Source organism: Ailuropoda melanoleuca, chromosome 2 (genome assembly GCF_002007445.2).
Source record: "Ailuropoda melanoleuca isolate Jingjing chromosome 2, ASM200744v2, whole genome shotgun sequence".
NCBI lineage: Eukaryota > Metazoa > Chordata > Mammalia > Carnivora > Ursidae > Ailuropoda > Ailuropoda melanoleuca.
The window spans coordinates 196,012,097-196,039,141 of NC_048219.1; the positions used below are offsets into that span (position 1 = coordinate 196,012,097).

Below are 27,045 nucleotides of genomic sequence, written 5' to 3' on the forward strand. Positions count from 1 at the left end.
GGGCTCTTCTTTCCGCAGGAGGAAGTCAAATGGCTGAAATCAACTTACCATAGCAGCACGCTACGAAAGAAACCAAGAGAGGAATGAAATATGTTTCTACCGTGTGAGAATTTCAAATGTAAAAAGAGAAGGTGTTATGGACAGCAGAGAATCGTGTACTTACGACATTTATCTTTGATGCTCTGGACAAGGGCACATTGCTTTAAAAGGAAAGGAGAGAATTGTGAGGGGGGTGGACAGAAGGCTTACAGCACAATGACTGGAGCGATACACATGCAACTTACATCCATGGAGTCCCCTCTGTTGCCTTTGGGACCCTGCGGAACAAGGAAGGAGAGGATGAGAAACCAGGCAGGTGGGCAGGACCACCAACAGGAAGGACCCCCCCCCCCAGAAATACGACAGAGGAAGCAAAGGTGGACCTCGGCTGACCTTGATCATTTTCAGGTTTTACCTATAAATTTGACTTTACTGCTCAAGGAACAAAAGAGAGACAACTTTGAGGGAAAAAGTGTTTCCCTTGCAAGATAAATAGCTCCCCACTTTGGAAACCTGGAAGCTCGTGAGAGATCAAAGGGATCACACATTTGGGCTTGGGTCTCAACACAGAAGGGACAGTGAGGAGTCACTTAGCTAACTCTCAGCTCCAGGTGTGAAGCACGCCAGTGAGCTTCCACCCCAAAGGAGCTTCAAGGACAGACCCACAGCCACCCCCTGCCTCTCATCCCAATACGTGGCCGCCCTGATGGTCAAGCAGTTGTCTTGTGGGCCAGTCAGGTGTCTTCCCACAAGACTAATGACTGGCTTACTTTCTCCCATTAAATGCTTCCCTTTTTAAAGGCAGCAATCACCTGACTTGGCCTTCACCCAAGTTCAACACGCCTAATCCCTCAGCCTTTCCTTGTAGGAGTGATCGTCCATCATTCTTTGAACCTCATCAAATTTCATGTCGAGAGACAATATAGGGAGAGCTTCCAATAAGGAAACAAAGACATTGGTAGTGAAGAGACATACAGGAAAGCCTGCAGGAGGCCACCCTCCTGGCCCCAGGTGGCCGGGCACTTGCGGGTTTTAAACCACAAATCAGAAGCTCTCTCAGGGATTTTAAAGACCAAAGGAAATAGTCCGCAAACCGACATCTGACATAAATTATACTAACTCTACAAGATGCAACCAAGAGGTATTAAAACTTGTACTTTTTTTTTTTTGGTCCCTGTACACAAACCTCAAACAAAGCTACCCAGGAAATTATAAAGGCAAATTACAATATACCCTAGACCACAAGGTTCCACAAGAAACTTCTTTTTAAAGTTTCTCGTTCCTCTAAATTCAAAAGCTCTTTTCTCCGTTGTGGTACCAAACGAAAAGTGGTTTATTTAAAAAAAAAAAAAAAGAAGAAGACAGTAACAACAAGCACGCAGTAGCCCTCTCTGTGAGGAGAGGAGACAGTGGAAAGTTCATGAAGAGGCGTGTGCAAAGCAGGCCACCCCAGTGGCTTGTTCGGCTGTGGGTACTCACAGATGGTCCTGGGTAGCCAGGGTCTCCCTTCTGCCCAACTGCCCCTGGAGGTCCTGAATTTCCCTAGAAAGGGCAGAACAAACACTGCTCAGCTGTGGCAGAAGATTCTCAACTCCTGCGGTCGGCAGGTGGCGAAGGTGATCTACTCCAGCGTTCCCCGTCAGCACGAGGAATCTCTCACTGTGAGATCCTTGCCCCAGAGCCATTCATGAGACTGTCCACGGACGTCATGAGACTGTCCACGGATGCACAAGAAACCAAGAAATGACAATTAATCAGACGACTGTTCAGTGGAGACAACCAGTCCGATGTTTTAAACTTGAATAGCAAATGATGCAGTTTGACGGTCTTCACTGAGCAAATGAACAGGATAATATGGTGGTTTTAACTATACTTTAAGCTAAAAATAACAGTTCCCCACATCTAGACCACAATTTGTTAAATCAGGACTCAGTGCTGTCTTAAGAGGACGAGTAAACATCCACTGAAGAGAGTCATTCAGAGCTGAAAGCAGCTTAAGGAAGAGGACTCTTACGGGCAGGGGGGGAGGGGAGTGTGCGGGCTAGTGATCCTTGAGATGTGTTTGAGGAAGGGGTTCTCGGGGCCTCCCGTAAGGACAGCATGGCTGAAGGAGGACAGCGCAGACCACCACAGAGGGTCCTGAGGACACTGGTGGGGGGCTTAGGATTCCTTTTCTTCTACGGTCTACTACCACTGGGCTGTAGTTGAAGAAGGATAATTTTCACCCCACGTGTTCTCACTCCCCACCTGCATCCAGGTGCAGACAGACTCACCCTTCGGCCTCTGATGCCTTTGGGTCCCAGTGCTCCGGCTGTGCCCGGCTCACCAGGGGCACCCTGGGAAGAGAGCCAGAAAGGGACACATTAAGCTCTGAAACAGAGGGGCTAGCTGAGGGTCCCTGGGGCATCCGGACCACACTTCCCAGGGCAGCCAAGTGGCTCACTCTGATTTACGTTCCACTGGGCTCCTAGTACGTTTGCGTCCTTTGCAGGGTCAGCCTTGGCTTATTGAACCCCTAATGACAATATCATACAGATCCCAGCATTTTTAGTTTGCAAAGTATGTTCCTGCCGTGTCATTTCATTTGACCCCCACAGGTTCCGAGGCAAGTGCACACTGTCACCTCCACATAACAGGTCAGGGAGCACATCAGAGGGGCGGGGCTTCCCCAGGGCACTGGTTAGTAAGCGGCTGACCCAGCACTGGCACCACGATATTCTGATTTTTAACCCATGAACATACCAAACTCAGCCCCAAACAACAGTGACGTTTCACCACGAGGGGAAGAGTTAGTTACCTTTGAGCCTGGGTATCCAGGGAATCCTCTTTCTCCCTATAAGAGATAAAGAAATAACTCAATATTTGGTCCCACTTTAAAGGCATCTAAAATAAATTATTCTTGAGCAGAAAAATTCTGTCCCTGGAGTCATCAAGTGAAAAAATTCACGATATGACAATAAAATTTGAGGAAATAATTCTTTAAAAGTACAGCTGTCAGAAGTTCAAGAAATCTAGCAGATACGCACTTTTTTGCCTCTGCGTCCTTCACCACCAACCCCGTCTCTGCCATCGTCACCCTGGGGGTGGAAAGAGACGTTACCGCGGGCCGCCATGCTGGGCAGGGCACAACACCTCTGTCTAGAGCCCTGGGCACGGGGTCCTTGGGTCCCTGAAGTGGAACCAGATCAAGGAGGTGGTCCTGCTCCCATCCCATCCTCCAGGTGCAAACAAGCCCGAGTCTGTGCGAGGGCTGAACGGACTCCTTTTTCAAAATGGTGCTGGTGCGGCGCCAATGTACAGAACAACGGACGGCCACTGGGAAAGACAGCGCTTGGGTGCAGAATCAAAGACCGTTGAACCTGAGACTCTTGGAGCTGAGAAGACTCCCGAAGGCCATCCTGACTTTGTGCAGAGTCTTTGATTCTCATTCAAAGCAAGAACGCAGGACTCAGTCTCTCAGGCCTTCCCGAATCTCCTTTGCTCAGACCTTGTCCCCTCCCCTGTGGCCCTCCCCTCCTTCAGGTCGTGCCACTAGACTGCCTGCTTTCCAAACAGCCCCGTCCTGTGCTCTCAGATCTGCCCCATCACACCCCCCTGGGAGACTTTCAGGACTGGACTCCATCAACTCTTTCAAAAGAACTAGAAGAATGTATGTAAACTATACATTAATATCCCTAAACTATACGTGGAGCATACTACATATTAACTTACAGCTTTAAGCAAACATCAACAGTTAAAGAGTCATTGCCCAAAAATGTATGGACACAGAATCAAGAAGAGATTTCCTTTGATGGTCTGAATAGATTTTAAAGTCTAATTTTCCCCCTCTGCTCCTGAAACTAACAGTAACAGAAATGGATCTTCTAAACTTCAGTTTCCTGTAGAGAAATTGCATACGTGCAAAAAATATTTTAAAGTTTGGGATTGTAAGTCAGATGAATTTGGTCCATTTGCAGTGTTCAGGTATACTGCCTCATATTTAAAAAATTCTTAATGTTCTGTAGACTTCTTTTCCCTGTACAGGAAATGTATATTACAAAATTATCATCAGCGAGCAGATAAACCATTATTATAGATTATTTTTAAATAACATTTTTTAAATGAGTTATCGTGGTTATAACTTATGTTCCTAGGATGTCTCATTCAAAGGAAACAGTTTCAATCTGGATCAAGACCTGATCAGATCCAATTCCTTTTGACCAAAGGACATTTATTTCTTTGCAGGAAAGCTCGACCCAGTCATGGTCACAAACCACTGCAGGACCGAAAATGAAGGTGGTTCAAGCTTCAGTGAGTCCCCACATTCCATCAGGAAAAAGGTGTCTTTGTCCACTATTCCTGATGAAATGAAACTTACTTTGAAATTGATTTGCTGTTTATAAGCAGAAGGTTTCACTGGGCTCAGTCGGATCCCCAAGGATACAAGAAGCAACTATCAAGTTTCCTCTATTCAGAACCAACCCAATCTGCAGGGACGAAGCCTAGTCCCGAGCAAGGTCCCTGTCCCCGCCTCCCACCTTCCAGCGAAGGGTGAGTCACAGCACGTCATGATCTTACCGTCTCCCCTCGGGGGCCCCGGCTCCCGATGCCTCCCTTTGGTCCTGGCTCTCCAGGTTCACCCTACACACAAGACACAAGGCTGAGACAGCTGTGGGTCCAAGTCCAACCTAAAATGTGATTCCAAGCTATTTGTGCTCGACATGATGCCAGTGGTAAGGCTGCTACAGACTGCTAACGTCACCTTTGAAGATTCTGATACAAATGATTTTTTAAATTGCAGTGTTCTTGTGTGGACACCTGGAAAAGAATCCAGGAAGGTCTGTGTTTGTTCCTTGCATTAGCCCGGCATAAGGACATGCTGACAGGGAAAAGAGAAAGAGAAACGGGGGAAAAGAAGCCAGGAAAGTCAGTGGGTGTGAATTCAGCAGGGGCACCCACCAACCCCAGCAAGAGACACAGAGACAACTGTGGGTTCCCGTGAACACATTTTCTTGACTGAGAAAATGCTGCCCTTTCAGACTGGTTCTGATAAACTGTGGTTTCTCTTCAGGCTTATGGAAAGTCTGTTCTCCGACAGCCTTCACAGAACAACTGCCGTTATCAAAACAGTCGGGGATCTGGGGCTCTTGGATTAGCTAAATATGGCCAGCACAGCTCCGCGTGTGCACGGCCAGTGTTTAAAGAATGTGTGTTCAACGCGGCTCTGATGCTGTGCTAAGCGCCTCTGATCTGCTCGATGGCTCCGGGGAGCCCCGTGCCACCGCATGAAGGGATCAGGTAAACCCCCCAGCTGCTGGCAGGTTCTGGCCACAAGACAGCCAGCCCACTTACGACAGCGGGGTGTCCCCTTGGTGGGGGACGGGACAGGGATCCCAATGGCCAAGCCGACGGTGGCGACAAGGGAAGCTGGGTGTGCGCAAAGCAGGGGGGCACAGGGACAGATTCTGGCCGGGGCTCGACCTCAGGAAATGAGCTCTACGTTTGTCAAGACAAACCTTTCTTCCCAGGGGCCCGGTCCTGCCACGTTCTCCAGGAACGCCTGCGGTCCCTCCGCTTCCCTGGAGACGAGGAGAGGAACGCATCAATGAAATACTGACACCCCCGCAAGCCAAAGGGCCTGAGTTCTGCCCCCCACCCCATGGCGCTCAGTGCCACGCATGGTGCTGGAGACCCGAATGCAAGCCCACCCGGACAGGGCTTGTGCAAATCTGACACATCAGGGCGACCGTGCAGCACCAGTGTCCGCAAATCACATACCCTGAGTCCCTGACTAGAGGACCAGCACCCAGAGTTTACGTGGTTTCGTTTCCCTTTGCACACCTCCAGCTGACACCTGTGCATACAGGTGTGGAATCCTGTGTGCGTGTATCCATTGAAGGAGCAAATCAATAATGAAGAAACATAGCTCTTAAAACGGCGGGCAGCCTCCAGGGCCCAGAAATGACCAGAACCGATATGCCAACCGCAGGGGCAGCAGCAACCTGTCACCAGTGACCATTCGAAGAGCTTCCCCTCACCCCCACTCCACCGTAAACTCTTGACTAATCAGGGCTTAACTAATGTGACCAAAACCACGGAAGCTCAGAAAATAGGTATTTCTCAGATTGCAAACCAGGGAAGGGCCGTCTATGCAAACAAGGGCTCGCACGGAGTTCCTGCTTCGCGGTCCAACCTTTTGTTCATTTATGTCACGACGGGTTAGGTCTTTGCCAGCTTTTGGTCACTACGACTTTCCATAACAAGTGACAGGGTAGCTCCCTCGATATCCTCTCAGGCGGGAGGGACGCCAGAGCGCAGTGCTGGGCGCCCGGTCCCCCCTCAGCTCTGCCACATTCCGCACATCGTCACCAGCGGCCCAGAGGGAGGCTTGCGCCTGTGGTCGTGCGAGTGTAAGGGCGGCTTCTGTGTTGAAGCTGAGGATGGGGGACGCCTTACACAAAATACCGAACCACAAGGCCGTCTCTAGGGGCCACCCGGGAAACAACTGGCATTTGCCAAGAATTGGGGCAGATTTAGTTAGATCTTCTGCAGTTCAGACTTCGGAGAGGCGGAACGGCTTCCCTGTGCTTATCGCCCAGCTGGCCCATGTTTGGAACGAGCAGCACTGGGATTTAGAAGCCCCTGGAGCGTCAACAAAAAGGGTCTCTTACTTCCTCAGGGAAACCGGCCAGTCTCCGCAAGGGCTGAGCTTGGCCCGGGGTCTGTGGCCGGGGAGGAGGCGGAGGCAAGTCTGTCTACGGGAACACCATCCCCAGGCCCTCAGCCTGCACAGCCCTGTGCTCTCGCTTAGCCAAAGACGGGGGCGGGATCGAGACGACTTACCCGAGGCCCGGAAATGCCTTGTTCCCCGATCAGGCCTGGAGGACCCGTGGGACCAGGCGGACCCTGAAGAAGTAAAGGCCAACGTCAGTGCCGTGTGGAGGTCGTGCTCCGCGAGGAGCCTCAGGACACAGAGCCCGAAGCCTCGCTTCTGCCAGCCAAGACGCCTACTAGAGACCACGCTTCCGTCTCAGCTGTAACAGCAGCCCCAGCCCAGGACACAAATGGGGAAGTTAGTTTTAAAAAATATAAGGAACAGGAGCGCCTGGGTGGCTTAGTCGGTTAAGCGTCCAACTCTTTTGATTTCCACTCAGGTCATGATCTCAGGGTCGTGAGATCGAGCCCCACATCAGGCTCAGTGCTCAGTGGGGAGTCTGCTTGGCTTCTCTCCTTCTCCCTCTTCCTCTGACCCTCCCCGCCCTCTCTCTCTTTAAAATAAATAAAAATTTTAAAAACAAATTACAAGGAACAGAAGTTCAAACAAAATCTTGTCCGCTGATGTCCACGGCAGCTCTATTCGCAATTTCCAAAAGGTGGAAAGAGCCCAAGAGTCCACCAGCTGACGCCAGGGTAAACACATTGTGGTCTGTCCGCACCGTGGACTATGATTCAGCCGCGAAGGGGAGGGAAGCACAGACACCTGCTAGTACGTGGAGGAACCTCAGAAACACGGCGCCCAGGAACGAAGCCAGACACAAAAGGCCACATAGTGTATGATTCCATTTCCATGAAATTTCCGGAAGAGACAAACCCACAGACACAGAAGGGAAAGGAGTAGTTTCCAGGAGCTGGGGGAGGGGAGATGGGAGCAACTGCTTAACGGGGAAGGGGGTTTCTCTGGGGATGGTGAAAGTGTTCCCAAACAACACTGTGAATGTATTATCCGCCACCGAATTGTTCACTTTACGACGTTGAGTTTAGCGTTCAGTTTTGTAAAACTGACTGTCACCACGTTTAAATTTAAAAACAAATACGAGAGCATCTGGGAAAGCATCACAAGGCACGCAGCCTCGCCGGGGGTACTGACCTGTGCGCCTCGGGTCCCCTGCTCTCCCACGGAACCCGGCTGGCCCGGGCCGCCCTTGTTGCCCTTGGAAACAAAAGAAGATGGAGGGGGAGGGTCAGGGTGGTTTATGCCAGTGTCAGCTGTGTGGTCCGCAGTCACATCTGGACAGGGGGACGGGGAAGAGCCCTACGTGGGGGACGGGGGGCAGGGACCACTGACGCCGTGGCTCCAGCATGGGACATGACCCCATGCAGCCAGTGTCGCTCTGCACTCTCGTGATGGTTTCTCACTCTTTTCCCCTTCTGCTCAGGACGGCTTTGTGAAATAAGGAGTTTTTAACGCAAAGCTGCCTTGCACAGGTGAGCAGAAGGATGCAGTAAGACGCTGAGACTGGCCAAGGCCCAGAGAAGTGGGCACATCAGGGATGGGGGATGCCCAGATGCCGCCTCCTCCATTCCTACCCCTTGTCCCCATGGCCACTGGGTTTCACAAGCCGTTTAGGAGAGGCTCAAGTCAACGAGCTGGTGGAGAAGGGGTGGCAGCTGTGTAAGTTCCACGCCTTGCTGGCCAAGGGACAGTGTTTTTGGCTCCAGGGCCGTCTGCACCGCTGCCCTTCGAGAGCACACCGTGAGTCCCGACATGAGGGAAGAAAAGAGACGCCAAGCGAGAGACCTACCTTAGCTCCCGCAGGTCCCCTTCGGCCGAAGCCACCCTGTGGAGAAGTCACAGAAACTGAGAGGGAGCCCGGGGACGGAGCCCGGGGCTCTCGGGGACGGGAGCCGCCGAGCACCAGACGCCGCGCCTAACCGCCCAAGCAGACGCATGCGAGACGCCCTTCCTCCTGCCCTCGTCTCCGCGGGCTCCTGCTTCCACGCTGCCCGGCTAACCACCCAAATGCAAACTTTCAGAGTCCCTTCAGACCTGCCAAGCAAAACAATGACTCGTTCTGGCTGCACGATCCCAGCCAGTGTCAAACAAGGATGTGAAATGGTAACGTCGACCTGTCCGTTTTACGACCATTTTCCTAACTGCGGGGAGAGGTAATGAAATATGTTCATTCTAATGGAAGCTAGTCCCAAACTCTCCAGATGCTCCTGGCCAAATATAACACATACTCTGTTAAGGAAAACATCGGGAGTGCACGTATGTGAACCTAAAAGCCCAGCTGTACTTAGTCTGGGCTCATGACTTGGCAACATCTTCCTCGATGTTCCAGGACTGACCCTCAGTTCAAATACATGCAGGCTCGATGCGCTAAGTAATCCTTTAATCGTGATTTTGTGATGCTTCCTCTCCAACGTGAAGGTTTAGGATGGGAATGCATGAAGGTCCCGGGTGTATCTTTGTGAAGTTAAGGGTTGGTATTCTGGAGACTGTAAAACACCAGCTCTTGGCACCTCGGCCTCATCAACCAAAGAAATGCATTCTCTGCTCCCGACAGACCAGCCCAGAGATTTTCTGGGGTGACTGTTTTGCCATTATTCACTGCGGTGGCAGCTCCTTTAATGGAAGACCTTGGCCTCCTTCCACGGACGACACATGGACCAGTGGAGGAGGAGGGGACAGGCCAGGCCACTCCTTGCGAGGAACAATCTGGCCGGCCTCCCCGCAAAGGGGACATCCTCGAGCATGACCAGAGGCCAGTGCTTGATGACATTTCACCCTGGCATGAGCCCGGCGCAGCGAGGTTGTAATGGAAGGAAGAGGCCAGCAGCCAGGACTCACCCACCCACAAGGGACAAATGGAGGCTACAAGAGCCTTTGACCGTATCAGATTCAAACCCAAGTTTCTACCTTGCGCTTAGAAATCAAATAAATTGCACCCATGGCTCTATTTTAAGTCCTTCCATGAGAACATGCTCTGGCTCTGCTCACCCACGGAGCCGACAGCACGTTGGGACCATCGAGTACTCCTCAAAACCTGTGTCATTACCCAGCTCCTCAGCACAGCCCAGCCCTAATCCGCAGAACTTTGAAGGCGGCATTTTCAAAGTTTGTTTTCTTTTAAATTGTAAAAGCGTCATTTAAAAAATGATGCCCGAGGCCTCTCATCTGATCAGGGGTGAGAGTCATTCTTTCCAGAAGCCCTCAGCGCAGGGCACGTCTCTGACGGTCCAGACACCGACCGATCCCCCAGCACGAGGCTGGGCGACTTTCTCCCGGGCCTGCTGCCCCTGGGCCACGGCAGCTGGTGAGCAGAGCCATCGGTACGGCCCCTGAAGATCTTTCAGCTTCCAGACCGCTCCTCCCCGTGCGGGGACTCTCTCCCGCTTCCAGAGCCCCGAGCTCTGGGTTCCCGGAAACCCCCTAAACATTGTATACCTAGCCTCGCCTTTAGCTACTCTTCAACAAGACTCCGAGAGCCGGCACACAGCGAGCTATCTCGCGACAGGCATTTGCAAAATGTCTTGAAAAGGCAGCTGCAAGATAGCATTCACGAGGAAACGGAATCCGGTTCCACCGCTTGAATTACAGCGGCACGAACAAACCATTATTAGACCGACACGTATACAACCCTCAGCCTTCCTGCCCCCCCCGCTTCCCCCGGATTCATGCTTCTGTTTGGATTTTAAAAATATTTAGTGGGATAAAACCTAGCCAAGTATTTGAAAGCAGCAAAGATACTACTTTTAAAAGCATCTGTGGGATGTGGTTTTTTTGAACGGAAAGGAGGCAGAACTGGGGGGTGGGGGGTGGAGATGGAGCACAGAGCAAACTTGAAGAATGAAAAATTTCTAACAGCAGCAAGGTTTGGGTGACGAGCATTTCAGAAATCCCCTTAAAGTCTCTAAATATAAAGTTGCTGAGTAGCTCTGCCCCAGGTCGTGTGGGCGGCTCCCACAGCACTTGCTAAATCTCCCCACAGAGCCCCCCAAGCCCCAAGAGGCACTCACGTCCTTCCCGGTTTCTCCAGGGCTTCCAGATACCCCGTCTCTCCCAGGGAGACCCTGAAGTGGGGAAAACACCGGTGTGAGATCCTCAGCTGCACAGAAGCCTGTCTAACTCTGGCATGTTGTGTCGGACGCCATGGGGAAAGGGGCACACACCCAAGGTGGTGGGCTGCTTGGTGGGACACCCGAGACGTGGGTCAGGCCTGTTTCCACAAGCCTCTGGCTTAACAAGCACTTTCCACTAATATCTAAGGGGCACACATTCTGCAGAAAAGAAGCCCATCCTGGTGACAGTTGCTTCTGCTCCCTGTTGGGGGGCCTCCCTTCACCGGCACACACAGGCTGCTCCCTCCCTCGTGTGCCCCACAGCCCTGAAGACCATTTCCGTGGCCTCTGTGGCTGGGGCAAGCCCTTGGCAAAGGGGGGTCTGGGAATGCAGAGCGCCGTACCATGGGGCCAATGTCTCCAGTTTCTCCTTTGGGTCCTCTCTGCTGACTGTCCCGTCCTGAGTCACCCTGTGAACAACACGGGTCAGGGACGTGAGCCGCATATGCAAGAAAAGGACACTTGAAATTCACTTTAGGAAAAGAGACTGGAAAAAAAGGGTTTGCAGCTTTTCTGGTTCTATGGCTCTATAAAACCCCTGCCAGGCCAGCCCCCTCTCCTCCGGGCCAGAATGAGGCAAGGGTGACCCTGGGCCACTGCACTCCCCACTGAAGAAGGGCCACTGCCAGCCGTCCAGAGCCAAGGGTGGCTGGTGACCCCGTGGTCAGGCTGTCCGAGTGGGAGGGATGGGCTCTGTGGGATGTGGCCGAGGGGTGGCCACTCAGGCTCTTATATTTTTGTCATTCCTAATACTTTTCTGACCACTCGATCCAGCTGGATTAAAGTGCCTGAGACCAGCTTTTAGGGAAACTTCTGAGGTCTTCATATGCTAGGACTTGCAAACACTAATCTTTGCAGGTAGAGAGCAAACCATCTCCAAAATTGTAGGAAAAGGACAGACCACATATGCTAATAACACATTTGAAGACAATTTCAAAATTCTGGTTTAAAATTCTTCCTTTCAACCTTCTTCCCCACGACCCTCTTCCCCAGACATGGGTCTCAAACCGCGGATGAGGAAGTTCCCTTACCGGGTCACCTCGAATTCCAATGTCCCCTCTCTCTCCTTTGTCCCCTTTAGGTCCTTTGTCACCCTAAATAAAAGCACAAGAAAAGACAAAAATTAGATACAAATTTGTATCCCACCCTTAAAATCACATTCTTCAGTTCATAAATCTGAAACAGCAGCATTTCCCATTTGCTCATTTACATGAAGGTAAATGACTTGCAGATATTTCTGGTTTGTTCAGGTAATCCCAAATATTTACTGGGACCTGTTCTGTACCAGCCACCAGGAGTTATTTAAACAGAACACGCTCAGTCCCTGGCCCATGAGACTCTTCAAACAAACAAACAAAATCTGATGTAATCACAGCTGACAGAGGACAGAGAAGATGACAAGGAAGCACCCCCAGAGGACATCAGGGAAGGCTGCCTGGAGGAAGCAGTCTTCACATACATGAATAAAAAATATATTCCTTAAGTAAAATGTTTTTTTAGTTTTTCCATAATGGCAACACTATGGAAACATACTCACCCTTCTACCGGGATTCCCTTTCTCTCCAGAAGAACCAGGCAATCCTTTGTCTCCCTGTCAAAGACAATGAGAAAACGTCATCCTGGCACAGTTTCCACTGTAGACTTAGGTATGAGAGGCTGGGATGTCCAGGACTGGACGTGGTGTGGACTCAGAGTGTGAAATTGCTTACGTCTTCACCGTCGAGACCATCTAGCCCGATTTCTCCTAATTCACCCTGCGAGGGAACAAGACACAGAGTGAGTATAGAAAGCCATTCTGGCAGAGGAAAAATGACAAATACTGGGAAAGCTTTAAATTTAAAAAATGAAAACAAGCATAGGTACCTTCTCTCCTGGGAATCCGCGAGAGCCCTGGAAGGTAGGGAAAGGGGCAACCATTAGCTCCTCTCTGGAGGCCAAAGAGAAGAGGCTAGAGCAGGCCAGGGGCCCCACCTGAACTCCCCAAATCTGACATTCAGTGCTGGGGATTCATCTGTCTGCCCTGTCCTCTCTCCATCACGTGCAGGACCCTAAGGCTAATTTGCTGGGACCTTGGCTCCCTGGGCAGGAGGCGATCAGGCTCCAAGGCCCCTTTGTGACTTTGCGGCCCGGTGGCCCCTTCCCTTCAGCAGCTGCTTTCAAACTTCAGCAAGTGCATCCAAATATTTCCCACAAGGAACCTTCCAGTGCGTGCCGTCCACCCTGCCCCAACATTTCCCCGGCTTCTCTCGGGGTCTGGGGCTGGAGCCGCTGGCCACCCACCCTCCCTCTGCCCTAGCCCGTGCATTCTCTGTCCTTGCGACTGCCTCCTGACTTGTCCATACGAAATGATTCCACCATTCTCAGGCTCCCTTCCCACAGCAGCCAGGGCTGCTGAGCCCCCAGACTTTGGACCCGCCCTCCAATGAGAGGCCTCTGGCTGCTGAAGCCCGCAGGGGCCTTCCTCCCCAAGGAGGCATTTGGAGAAACTATCTCACGTGCCACTGACTGCCCTCCACCTGCCAGGGCCCTGGGGCTGTGGTTCCCCACACACACACACACTCAGGGGTCAGCACACTGTACCTTTATTCCTCTCTGCCCAGGGCAGCCCTGGAAACCTTGAGTGCCGTTCACGCCAGGAGGCCCACGCTCACCCTGCCGGGAGAGACAAATGCATTTACAGGTTGGAGCTCCTTGTCACATGCCTCCATTGAGTTTGCTTTGCCGGGAAAGGCATGTCCTAAAAAGTAGATTTTGCTGGCAGGGATGCTGTTTGATCCCGGTGAAGACTGCAGCACCCCTGCACCCCCAGCCCTAGGCCGTTCCTGCCCCTGGAGGGAGTGGGGCCTGGAAGGGTCTGCAGCTCCGAGGGTACCCCCCTGGAGGACCAAGGGTGGGCCTCTGGGTACTGGGTGCTGGGAGAGTCCTCGGCCTGCCAGCTGCTCTGCACCGTCCCTGGTTCAGCTCTCCACAGGGTCCTGGAGTCAACCCTGGCCCCCAGCACTGCCAGCTGCTCTGCACCGTCCCTGGTTCAGCTCTCCAAAGGGTCCTGGAGTCAGCCCTGGCCCCCAGCACTGCCAGCTGCTCTGCACCGTCCCTGGTTCAGCTCTCCACAGGGTCCTGGAGTCAGCCCTGGCCCCCAGCACTGCCAGCTGCTCTGCACCGTCCCTGGTTCAGCTCTCCAGAGGGTCCTGGAGTCAGCCCTGGCCCCCAGCACTGCCAGCTGGGACCCCATGACTTTTACCTCCTCCCCACCCGGCCCTTTATCCACGTCCCAGGGCTGGGCTTCCTTTAGTGTCTCAAAGCCTCTCAGACCTCATCTGTCCCAGGAACTGCTCCCCAAACCCCCAACTGGACCCTTGGCTACTGACGACCCAAATCAGCAGACCTCCCTTAAAGGCCGTGACCCCGACGCCAGCCTGACTAGGTTCCCCTAGGCCCCTGCTCCAGCTCGCTCCCGTCTCTGCTTGGACGTCGGGATTTGCTAGACACTGGGCATGCCCTCTTCGGTGGCCCCCAGTCTCTGAGGCCATCAAGTGTCTCCCTCCGAAACAGGACCAGGAAAAACCCCGCACCTCACGCCCACATCGGTCATGTCCCGGTCACCGCACTGTGCTCCACAGTGCAGAGATCTGAGGGCAGGTGTTGAGGAAGTCAGAAACTAATGTTGTCCCAGTAGGAAAGTCACCGGAAATGGAACAGATTATGAACCCCCAATTCAACCCAACGTGCAAGGAGCAAGGAAGGAATAAAAGCTTCAAGAACAAATTATCTTGTACTTACGGGTCCGCCCTCGTCACCAGGATAACCTCGATAGCCATCTTCCCCGGGAATACCCTAGAACAGAATGAATCGATTCCTCAGTTAAAGCCCGTAGTTTCCTTTGTTCCACATTCAAGTGTCTCGCTGTCCCCCTTCCTTTGAAGAGCAGTGCCACCGTTAGCCCGGCTTTCGCTGTCCCCTTCAACTTGGGCTTCTGCTCATTATTGATCTATCAGGATCTTTAAGGCTCTGATCTACCAAGAGATCCTGTCCATTTCCTGTAACTTAGAAACATCTGCTAAGAATCCCTGCTGATCACCCACAGTGAGGTTGTCAGTGATGCCCGCCGGCCAGTGATGCCCACCGATTTCAACAGTATCTCATAAAATGAAGAAGCAATGTATGAAAGAACAGATGCCCTCACCCCAAGAAAAGAGAGAAGGCAGGGGGGATCCAGTGCCCCTCGGGCCTCCTGTTGCACCCCTGGGACTCCACTGAGATCTAGCCCCAGATGTAAGGGAAGGCCAAAGCCGCCTTACCTTTGGCCCGATGCTGCCAATGGGCCCGCGGTCTCCCCTTTGTCCGGAGCATTTGCAGGGAACGCCACAGCAAGCTTTCTCAGCAATGTTGTCCTACCAAATGGAAAAGAAAGTTCAAGTCTCAACAATGCCTAGAAAAAAATAGCACAAATACACCAGGAAGTCGAAATCTGATGTGCGTGGATTTCACAGTGAGAGATGAAGTTCTGCCCACGTGGCATTCCCTCCGAGATGGGCTTAGCAGTCAGGACGGCGGTGGAAAGTCACGAATGGGAGCATGAAGAGTGACCAAAGTCAAACAGATCTAAGGACCAAAGTCATCTCAGGATGGGCCTTATTTCTAAAAGTTTCCAACATACATCTTCAAATTTCAAACGTTAAGCATAACTTACATACTCTTAGGCTCCAAAGAGCAAGACCTAAGAAACAAATTGCGTATGGCCGGGACCGAAGGCTCTCGAAAATGGAGATCATACACCTTCCTCACAACCACAGTCAAAGCAGACTAGGGCGCCAGCCCGGAGGAAGCCTCAGGAAGAGCAGACACAGTAGTCCCTGCCGCTTAGCCACCAGCACCACCACTTGGGGTCACCAGCGGGGCCACACTCAGCAGACACCCTCGACGTTCCCTTCCTATCCCAGCGCCTGACTTCACAGGGAAAGCGCACGACTGAGAAACAGCTCCAACTGTAAACTCATGGTGCTCACGCGCTTTCCTTGCACCGGGCTTCTTAGAATTTTCATTTTCTTCCACGTCCCGGGTGCGTCAATTCACACAACTCCTTCCACCCAATAACAAAATAAAATCCTAATTCCAGCCCTGGGAAGAAGGAACAGTCAGTTTGTCCCACGGGCCACTCTTGCCACCAGCAAACACCCCCCCAGATTGACCACTCAGTCCCACATCCCCCAAGCCCCACTCCCGACCCGGGGGCTCGCACCACCAGCCGAGAGAGGCTGAACCCGAGCATCAGGAAGCCTCATGGGGGCACCTTTATCTGCTCCAAAGGAAGCTAGAAGAAGGCAATGGAAATGCTTCTCTGCCCAGAAAGGGTCTTTCTTTTCCTGCATAGCCTTGTTTTTGTGTGCCAGCTTTCTGATGCCAATGACACTGTTTCCGGTTTGGGGACAATCACTCGGATGATTTGCCTTCCTGGCAATCTTACAACGGACAAGATGCTCATGAAAAGGAGCAGAGGAAACCACCAGGTGACACCACCAGCATGCCTAGACACCCACCGTCCCGCCGGCTGTATTCCCAGCTCTTGGATACCTCCGTGTCCAGGACTCACGCAGGGGGAGGCATTAAGGCAGGTCCCTCCCAAGTCAATTAAATGAACTAAATCATTGAATTACCCACCCAAAGGGCCCCTCTGCCATTCATCGTGAAAAAAGAAAAAAACGTCTTGGTTATCTTAAGATGACAAGGAATTTGGTATCTAGACCGGTTTGTGTGCAGAGACATGAAACTCACGAGCTGCTCCGCTAGCTCGTAATCCAGGTCCAGCAAGTTCAGCCTCAGCGGCCTGTTGTACAGGAAGCCTCGCCCGAACTCCAGCTGCATCAGCTGCTCCAAGTTGGCTACCCGTTCAAGGCCCACCAGGATCAGAGCCTGGACCCCTGCAAGGAGAGACGTTCACTGCGGCTCGGCCCGCACTCCAAACCACAACCCCTTCGCCCTCCTGACTTTCTATTTTAAAAGAAAACTCCGGTATAAAATGTGGCCTTCACCTGGAAGGTACGGACTCAAACTAGGTAGCGACTCTGGAGAGTTAACGTACTAGAACGCTGGACACCTCTGGGCAACTTTTCCAACTATATAACTAAGCTGATCAGAAGAAATGCAGGAAGTGACGTCATGAAGCACGTTCATACATAAATTCTTAAACTCTGGCCTTACAGAACACAGGGGTGCTGTGGGGAGAGCTGCAAGGCCCCACCTTCAAAACCAGCTTAACAACAGTCTCGTCTTCTTTGCTCGGGAAAAGCCAGCTAAGAAATAGAACACGCTTAGGGTAAACAGTGCTTCTCTAGGCCTCTGGTGTTGCCATTCACTTTCTGAAAGTCAGTGCTACAAATTCCAAAGCAAATAAGCAGTCAGATATTATATCTGAAAATAGGCATCCCTGTTTATCTAATCACCTTAAATTTGGAAGATGCGTGTTCATTATTTGTTTTACATTGGAAAGTCTTTTTGCTTAAAATGGTGGTATTTTTGTGCTGTGATCAAAATGTCATGTTCTTTTGCAAAAGCCTCATGCTTTCTAGATGTTCTACCACCTGAATGAGTCTGAGAACCTGAGGGGCCTGTGTCAGGACTTGGTGATAAAGCCATCTGTGGTATGAGGGGCACCCTGGGAGCCCCAGGCAGGTGACAGAGGACCAGGCTGCGGGGAGGAGACCCCCGGGGTCCCCCAGAGTACTCCCGCCTCTCACCCAGGCCAATTTCTCACGTTCAGAAAGCCCACAACCCACCTTCTTGCCGGAGAGACTCAGACGCCTTTTGTAAATCAGCCAGACTTCCATCCACTCCATCCGTAAAATGAATGACCACCTGAAAATAAAGGATAGCTCAAACCCCAGCCACAATTAGAAAGATTACAGACTCCCAGAGGGGAGACTGGACCGTTCAAAACCTCCACCTTACAGCTGACGACACTGGGGCCAACACTGAGAAACCATCATCCCCCATGCATAGCTTTTTGATACTGTGCCATAAATGAGGGATAAAATTAATGAGTCTATTGTGGTGCCTGATTTACTAAAAAGCATCACAATAAAAATAAAAACAGTTTATCTCATTTTCCTATTTATGTGATGAAGTTTCTAGAAATTGTGTGTGTGTCTATGTGTGTCTGTGTGTGTTATGGGCTGAACTAGGTCCCTCCAAATATCATATGCAGAAGCCCTAACCTTCATTACCTCAGAATATGCCTGTATTTGGTGATAGGGCTTTTAAAGGGTCGTTAAATTCAGTGAGGTCATTGGGATGGCTCTAATCCACTGTGACTCCTCTCCTTCTAAGAAGAGGAGAGTGGGACATAGACACACGGAGGGAAGACCATACGGAGAGGGAAGAAAGTGGCCTTCTGGAGGTCAAGGACAGAGGCCTCCGAAGAAGGCAACCCAGTGGACGCACTGGTCTCAGACTTGCAGGGTCTCCAGGACCGTGAGGATGAATTTCTGTTGTTTCAGCCATCGGTCTGTGTAACCTGCTATGGCATCTGAGCAGACTAGTGGAGTGTGTGTGTGTGTGGGTGGGTTCACACTGCAGCTGTATACGTATATGTGTATGTACGTCCATCACATGGAGAGAAAGAGAAACAGCGTGACGTCCTTAATGGGCAGGACTACAATGAAACATGAATTAATCATAACTTCAACTCAGTCAAGCTTAATCACGGATTTCCAGGAATCTTCTTGCAAAGCATTAGTAAAACCACCGCAATGAGGAAGACATTACACTTCAGACCGTCAGGATCAGCAGGCTTATAAAGCACATTTATGTTTGGGCCACCAGAAGCCAGAGAATGCAGGGGAAGCTGAAAGAAGGGGGAGCCCACGCTCACCTTTACGCTGTCTGGTGAGGACTGTCGGAACTTGTTCTGATAGACCTTCAGTGTGTCCGCAGTGAGGACATAGGGGTGCTGGCTGCGCATGTTCCGGAATTTCTCAAACAGCTCCGGCTGGTACTCGGCAAAGTCGAAGGCCTCCACGGGGCCTGAGGGCGTGTTGGCCACCACCGACACCCGCACGGTGGGCATCTGGCCGCCGCTGCAGCTGATTCTTTGCATCTGGCTGATTCTATTCAAGACAGCATCCACCTTGGACTCAAGGCCCTTCTGGGTCACAAATACATTCTGATCCCTCGATCCGTCAAACCCCAGAATCACATCCAGATTACAGGCTGCAAGAGGGAAAGTAGGCAATGAGCTTTAAGGCCGAGAGGAGTCCAATACACAGGCACAGCCCCAGGACGGGCACCGGGCATCACACTCAAGGGCAAAACGAGATCCTCTATGTATGAGCTTTGAGCAGCAATCCGGTCTGCCTCTCTCTCGGGGAGCACCGGTGCTGACTCTTAGGAACTGAGTGTAGGCCATTTTAATGGGTTTGCTTTTCTGGGGTGTTAATCAATTTTGGCCTGCTATCCAGTCAGTGTTTACATGCATTCCCAGATTGTGCTTTAAATTAAATGAACTCAAATACTCTGATCTCAAATAGTTGATCTAATAAAACCTATACACAGAAACAGGGATCCAAAAGTCTGAATTGTCTGGGGGATCCAGGAATAGAGGGAAAAAGTAAATCTTAGAACAACAAAATACAGACTTCCACCCTTACCCTGAGAGATAATGTATCCTTGTCAATAACAGGGGCCAGGTGTTTGCCAGGACCCCACCCTCCCGCATACAAGGAAAATGCCTGATGCAGCCGAAGGCACAAGGAAGCCGTGGGCCCGCACCGGGCACCTGAATAACTCAAGTCCTAAGCATCGGCATGACAGGATGAAACGTACACATAAAGGGGACCGGTTACCTTTGGAAATATCAGTCACACCCGGACATAAGGTTTCATGCATTGCATCATGCAGAGTTTCCAGAACTTGCTCGCTCAATTCAGACAGCTCCTGGACGTTCCCCACTCGGAACGCTGTGGCACTGTTGGACGCTATTTTCCCAACCTCCTCGGAGTCGATGTTCTTCACGCCCACGGCGAACACTTTGACCCCTTTCTGGGTGAGTGCCAGGCTGGCCTCCTGGGCGTCCTCCACCGACTTTCCACCCGTGATCACAAATGCTATCTGCGGGACCCTCTGATCTAGGCGGCTGCCCGCCTCTGGCACGAAGTGATTCTGCCGCAGGTGCTCGATGCCCACCTTGGTGTTTGCGTGTCTCCCCCCTTTGTAGACCACTTTGTTGATGGCGTCAATAATCTGCTGCTTGGTGGAGAAGTCCTTCAGGAAGAACTCATCAGTGGGGTCAGAGTTGTACTGGACCAGCCCCACTTGGATGGAGTCACCCCCCTCATACAGCGTGTCCACGATTTCAGACACGAAACGGAGCACTTCCTGGAAAGTGTCCCTCCTGAAATTGATGGAGCCATCCAACAGGAACACAACGTCTGCTTTCTTTTTCTCTAAAAATGATTAAAATGGAAATGAGGAGAAATTTGGTTGCCATATCCACACCAAACATAGAAAGTGTAAAGTAATTGGAAAAAGACATTCCCATAACTTATTCACAGAGAACGCCTTTGCTCTATTCCATGCCTCTAAAGTTCCCAAATTCACAGCCACCATTACGCTAAAAACAAGAAGATAAATGATAAATCATCTGAATCAAAAGATAGAAGACAGAAGGACTTGGGGAAACTGAGAACTGAGTCCAATTATCCCATGCAAAATGGTATCATATCACAGATTCAACAGCCCATAAACTCAGATGTTTTGGGAAATGCCACTACCACTTTCCTTCTGGTCAAAAATAAACAATGATGTCTGATAGGAGTTGAGGGAGATGTGCTAGAGGCAGATCAAAAAAGGGCTGGGAGAGACAGACTGGAAAATGGGAAGCACACCCCACACCTTTGGAGGACTGCCTACCAGCATGCCAAGAACTTTGGGGAAGCCTGCTAAAAAATCAATGGCATTTGGGGGTAATTATAAGCAAGCCATCAAGACTGGAGGAAAATAGGGGCATGGATTAGCCAACCTCAAAGATTCTGTCCTATTCTGAGAGCCAGTGAATCGATGGCTAACCATCAATGCACCTTCATAGAACCTTTCAATGGGGCTCTGACTAGCCTCCGAGAACCCTCATGAAAGAATCATTGATTCTGTTTTCTGGGATATGTTTCCTTCTACGGTTTCAACTGAATCATTTTTCCTGTATTTAGTTTCTAATTTTATGTGCAGCAACAACCCTAACAGATGAAAATTATTAAAGTAAATGCTAATTCTATTTTTCGATTAAAAGATAATTGATGACACACTCTGTAGTTACAGGTCCCACAGGTCGTACCTGGCCGTGAGGGAGAAGGTATGTCCACTCCTGGAGGTGCAGGTGTGACCCCAGAGGGTCCAAAGGCATGCATGACCCTGTCTTCTATGCTGGGGAGCTCTCTGAACTCTCGCACCGTGAAGACCAGTCTGGGGTCGTTGGTGATGGTCTGTAGCTCCGTTCTGTCGATATTTCGGTCTCCCACTCCTAAACTCACAATCCCTGAGGAGCTAATCACTTGTGAAAACCTGGAAATATCATCCTGAGATTTTCCACCCAGAAACAGAACCAGGTGTTGGGGCACCCCGTCTTCTATCCGGCTCCCAGCAGACTTGACAAACAGGTTTCTTGCCACAAATTCCAGAGCTCTGCCAGTGTTCAGTGGGGACCCCCCTCTGAACCTTAGGCGACGTAAGGCATCGAGCACAGCGGCCTGGGATTTATGGGTCTTCAGGTAGAATTCTGGGAAGACCTCATTACTGAACTGTACAACCCCAACCCTCACTTTATTGGGGCCGATGTTGAGTCTCCGGACAATCTTGATCACGAAGTCCCTAATATGTGCAACGTCATCAGGCTTGATGCTGTCAGAGCTATCAATTAGGAAGACAATGTCTGCAGCATCGCTCTCAATAGCTGTGGACAGAAAGAAAAGAAGAGGAAAACTCAGCACACGACTGGTTTATCTGGTTGTGTTTCAGCTTCTGTTTCTGAACTCTGCCTTATATTGCACCACAATATTAATTAACATTAAAATTACAAGCTGATGTACATGTGTGTATGTCTTGAGCTTTTTAAAAATTAATCCCTAAAAATTGAGCCTTTTTCACCAAAACAATTTCTGCTTTTTGAATTATTCGAAGTTCTCCAAAAGTTTCTCTTTCTAAGTTTACTCTATTTTAATTTTGGCTTTGCGGTCTGGTTTACAACTAGTTTTAAAAAATGTAAACAGCATTCAGAAACCGGATTATCAGAACCTACATGAGCTGCTACTACCAGAAGGGATCAAGATCACCCGGAACGACATCTTTGGTAGACGAGAAGAGAGAGACAACTGAGGTCAAAGTCCTCTCTGACCGAGGCCACTGCTTAGGTAGGGACACCTGGAGAATGCCAACTCTGTCCCAGTGTGCCACAACAGCTCCCCAGGTGTTTGACTCATGGGATTTCCTCCTGCCCACATATCCTTACCATTTATACAATTTTTTTTTTGTTTCCACTGTTATTTTCCCTGTTTTCTTTACACGAGTCCATTTTTAACTACAAAATTAGTTACAAAGTCCCAGGAAAGATGAACCATGTTTCCCTTTCAGTTAGAATTCTAGGTCCTTCTTGGATGCCATCTTATTGAGCTATTCATACATTGCCACTCGACAAACTCAGCTTCTTTTGCCTCATCAACCACTGGGCTACTTATAATGGAAACACAGCACAGCAAAAGCTGAGCAAGTCACAGAATTGAGCCATTAACATTGAGAAAGAGAAAAGCTGGCCCAGTACACACAGCCAGGCCTTGGGTTCTCCTGTAGAACACAAAAGATTTCGCAGAACATCGCCATCAGAATCATATGCACACACTGACAAAAAGAAGACAAAAATAACCAAACACTTGCCATCCTGGCTAACAGGAATGACTGCTGCTTCTTTGCCGACTACAGATTTAGCCATAAGATGTAGAAAGATATCTAATCACAGAATTACTTTCACTTCTTGACAATATCGGATCCAGGCCAAATTGCCATTTCCTTAAGTCTTCCACAAATTTGCCTGCCACAAGCTCAAATCCTATCCTAAGTCCTTTCTAACACCCTCGTACTGGATGCCCATCATTCCCCATCGTTGAGCCTCCTCCCTCCTTGCAACACGCAATAGATATAGCCAGCTCAATATTAGGTGTCCCTTTATTTTATTTTAACTTATCATGAGTACCATGGATCTTTGAACTTGTTATTTTTTTCTATCAAAAAAAAAAAAAGAGAGAGAGAGAGAGAGGGAGAGAACAGCTCAGAGAACAACAACAAACACCCCATCCTACCTGGAGAAGGATAGCGGGTGCTGGCCAGGATCTTCTGTATCTGCTCTGAAGTTAGGGTTGTGATGGGGGTCAGCAGTTTCTGCTCCAGGCTGGGCAGCTCCCGGAACGTGCTCACTGAGAACACATACTCAGGGCTCAGGGAGATCTTAACCAGTTCTTCCGGGTCTGCATTCCTCGCGACGGTAAATGGTGCCACGCCAGACTGCTTGAGCTCGGCTGCAGAATCGTCTATCTCATCATCAGACTTCCCAGATGAAATGAGGACCAGGAACTGAGGGACACCCTCTTCAATCCGGCTCCCCAGGGGCCTCTTGAAGATATTCCTTGACACGTACTCCAGGGCACCCCCAATGTTGACCTGCCTTCCCCCTTTGGGCCTCAGCCGCCTCACGGCGTTCTGCACTTCATCCTTGCTGGAATGGGCATTCAGCAGGAATTCCACCCTGGGATCCTCGCTGAACTGGATGACTGCCACCCGAGTCGTGTCGAAGCCCACGTCCAGGTAGTCAACCAGCCTCTCAATGAGGGTGCGGATGTACTGAAATTCAGGACCAGCACTTTGGGACCCATCGATGAGAAAGACCACGTCCTTCTTGCTTCCAACACCTGCGGATCACATGTTATCATGGGCGTCGGCTTCGTTGGCACCAAATTCTTAGTGTTCATGAACCACCTCCCGGGTTATCATGGAATCACCTCCTGACAGGCAAAGTATCCTCATTCTGACTATTCAAGTTAAAATGCCAGTCCCAGGAGTGAGTTCTGGCATTGCAGTGATTTCAAGGCAGGAAGAAGAGAAGGAACCAGCAAAAGACAAAGAGGAGTAACTCTGAGGGAGGCAGAGAGAAGACACACAGAGCCATGTCTAGACCAGGAGGGCTGGTGTTTCAGGAAGGAGGTGATCTCAGCTGTGACATGCGTCGGCTGCTTATGGACCCAGCAAGATGGCATCTGAGACTCGATCACAGAGGGACCTTGACAAGAGCGCTTTCTGTGGAGTGCTGTGAGTGAATGACAGATCAGGGTGGGCTCAGAGGGGAATTGTAAAGATTTAAATAACTCTTTTAAAAGGAGACTGAGGCACTAACTGGAGGGAGAAGCAGGCATCAAGAGAGAGTCTTTAAGGAAGAAGGAAAAGTGATGTGTTTGTATCGTGAAGGGAACCATCCTTCCCGTCCTTGGTGGAGAACCAATGAGGCAGGAGAGAGAATGGTGGATGGCGCCTTGAGTAGGTGAGAGGGGCAGGTGCCCAGGAGGCAAAGACGGCTCACCCGGGAAGAGGTGGGGGCTGAGATACGGGCAGCACACTAGGAAGAAGGAGAGTGTAGAAAAGGCAGGAGAGGAAGAAGGCAAAGGTAGAAAATAGTCATTTTGAAGAGTAGGAGAGCAAACATGCTGTAGAAATACGTGCTTGTATTTAAAGTAAAGAGGTCGCGTGTGCACTATGACAAGATTTCCAAAGTGCATTCTTGAGAACTCTGGTACCACAGGATGCACCATATAAAAGGACCCTGCAGTCAAATAAATTTTGGAAATATGGCATTCTCTTACCGCATTGGAGATATGCAAACCATCAACGGGGCGGGGGGGGGCTTTTTGCTTTGTTTATCCCACTGTTTTCCAGATTTTTTTTGATCACAAACCCTTTAGAACATTCCATAGAAGGCTGTGGGGCATGCTGTACTCTGTCCTGGACACCAGCAAGGGAACACTGGCCCTTCTCAACTGCACCATGTCAGTCACCCTCACCTCCTTCATTCACTCAAAGGGCACCATATCCAGCATCTGACTTTTCTCTCACTTGCTTCTACTTTTCCCTTCCTTTTTTCCCTTCTGCCTTTCCTTTTTTTCCCTCTCCACACCATGAGGCTTCAGATGGCACTCTGTGGAATGTAAGCCCCAAGGGAGCAAGGATGCCGCTGCCTCCTCACCACTGCGACCCCTCCACCCAAGTGCCTGGGGCAGGCAGGCCCTAGGTGGGCACTGTGAGGGGGATGGATATATCTCAGTCCCCTTCATTCTCAGCAGCCAGGCTCCCACAGTTTTCTAGCTTCCTGTAATCAGGAACAAGAAAGATGAAATTCTAGAACGAACTACAGTTAGAAGAGCAAGGTAGACTCCTGCCAATTAAGACATTTACTTCTCAGCACCAGCCACATTCAAAAGCAACCATCATACTTTGGCTCTGGAAATACCAATATTTCAGAGACCATGCCCCAGCTTGGGGGACCCTGCGGTCGAGTTCCCTCCCTGATCACAGAAGGCTGGCAGCTGGAACTGCCAGGGGCAGCTTCGAGCTGATATTGAGCTGGTGCCACCGATGAGATGGCCCCACCCCTTCCGATATTATGCAGAAGCCTCTACACAGACTGAGGGGTCGGCACGAAAGCTGAGCATATGCACCTCTTTGAAACTTTAATTTGGCCCAAAACATGAATCGTAGCATGTCCCCAGACCCCCGCCACTTCTGGGCACTGAGACCAAAGGCACGTGGCCCCTAATTCTTCATGGGAGGCCAGTTTCACCGCATATGGTAGAGAAAACGAACAGAGAACACTTCGGAGCCCACAGTCCAAACAAGTAGCTCTGGAGGTTTCTAGGAACAAGGACCCAAGGACTCCCCTCCTTACCCGGGCTCGTTGGGGGGAGCAAAACTGGCTGTAACCTGCTCAGCTCTTCCCGGTTGAGCTGGATGACTCTGTCGGAGATCGCCTGCTGGACGGTCCCCAGCTGCCGGAAGGTAGGAATGGCCACGGCGAAGTCGGGGATGAAGGAGATGGTCTGCATCTCCGTGATGTCGGCATTCCCGATGCCGATGCCGATGGGCACGGCGCCTCCCCTCTTCACGACCACCGAGGGGCCCCTCACGTCATCCCCAGACCTGTCCGCCGTGAGGACGATCAGGAGCTGGGGGACACCTTCTGCTATCCTGCTTCCGGCTGAGCTGGTCAGGATACTCCTCAGGACGAAGTCCAGGGCAGCCCCAGTGTTGGGGGCCGGCCCTCCCAGTAGGGTCAGCCTGCGTACAGCGCCAACCACGCTCTGCTGGTCCATGTAGGAATTCAGGTAGAACTCGGGTCTGGTCCGGTCGCTGTACTGCACCACAGCCACGCGAACCCGGTCCGGGCCCACATCCAGGCTCTCCACCACTCTCTGGACAAATTCTTTCAATAGAGGGAAGCCGCTCCTGACGCCCTCAGAGCCATCAATCAGAAACACCACGTCCTTTTCACCTGAAACTGGGAGGGAGACAGCCTCAATGACACAAGGGACCCAAAAGGACCATCTGCCATGGGCTGTGGTTGGGCTGCATCATGGCCCCACACAGGTATCCAATTCAGACTCCTCAGACTTGTTGGGTTGGGGGGCTCTGCGGGTACGATTACATGAGGTGTTTGGGGGATGAGGAAATTATCCTGGATTATCCGGGTAGACCCAGTGTAATCAATCGTGTGTCCTTCTAAGAGGAGAGAAGACAATGAGAGTTCAAGGAAGGGCTCGAAGGGAGGAAGCAGAGGCCAGAGAAGGGAGAAGATGCTCTGGTGCTGCAGGTGCACGAAGGGGCCCCAAGCCCAGGAGCACAGGCCACGCAAGGCAAGGGAACCCATGAGCCCTGAGAGGCTTCAAGAGGAATGCAGTCTGCTTGACACCTTGCTTTCAGCCCAGTGAAACTGGTTTGGGATGGCTGACCTCTAAAACTGGAAGACAACGAATCCATTTTCTTTTAAGCCACTAAACTTATGGTAATTTGTTAAGGCAGAAATTGAAAATGAATACAGCAATATAGATGGATAGATAGATAGATGGTAGATAGATAGATGGTAGATAGATAGATAGATGATAGATATGG

General features: G+C 50.8%; 1 protein-coding gene across 1 annotated transcript in view; it reads right to left on the reverse strand.

Moving 5' to 3' along the window:
* The window catches only part of COL6A3 (collagen type VI alpha 3 chain), an 88,075-nt gene that overhangs the window by 20,586 nt on the left and 40,444 nt on the right, over nt 1-27,045 (reverse strand). The window contains 27 exon segments of the mRNA XM_019806941.2: nt 49-60; nt 164-200; nt 285-317; nt 1,519-1,581; nt 2,313-2,375; nt 2,837-2,872; nt 3,066-3,116; nt 4,597-4,659; nt 5,535-5,597; nt 6,862-6,924; nt 7,886-7,948; nt 8,541-8,576; nt 10,759-10,812; nt 11,205-11,270; nt 11,892-11,954; nt 12,398-12,451; nt 12,570-12,614; nt 12,724-12,750; nt 13,441-13,512; nt 14,641-14,694; nt 15,159-15,251; nt 16,633-16,778; nt 17,634-17,712; nt 18,728-19,065; nt 19,698-20,297; nt 21,182-21,796; nt 23,196-23,801. Coding sequence (XP_019662500.2) covers nt 49-60; nt 164-200; nt 285-317; nt 1,519-1,581; nt 2,313-2,375; nt 2,837-2,872; nt 3,066-3,116; nt 4,597-4,659; nt 5,535-5,597; nt 6,862-6,924; nt 7,886-7,948; nt 8,541-8,576; nt 10,759-10,812; nt 11,205-11,270; nt 11,892-11,954; nt 12,398-12,451; nt 12,570-12,614; nt 12,724-12,750; nt 13,441-13,512; nt 14,641-14,694; nt 15,159-15,251; nt 16,633-16,778; nt 17,634-17,712; nt 18,728-19,065; nt 19,698-20,297; nt 21,182-21,796; nt 23,196-23,801 — 3,495 coding nt within the window.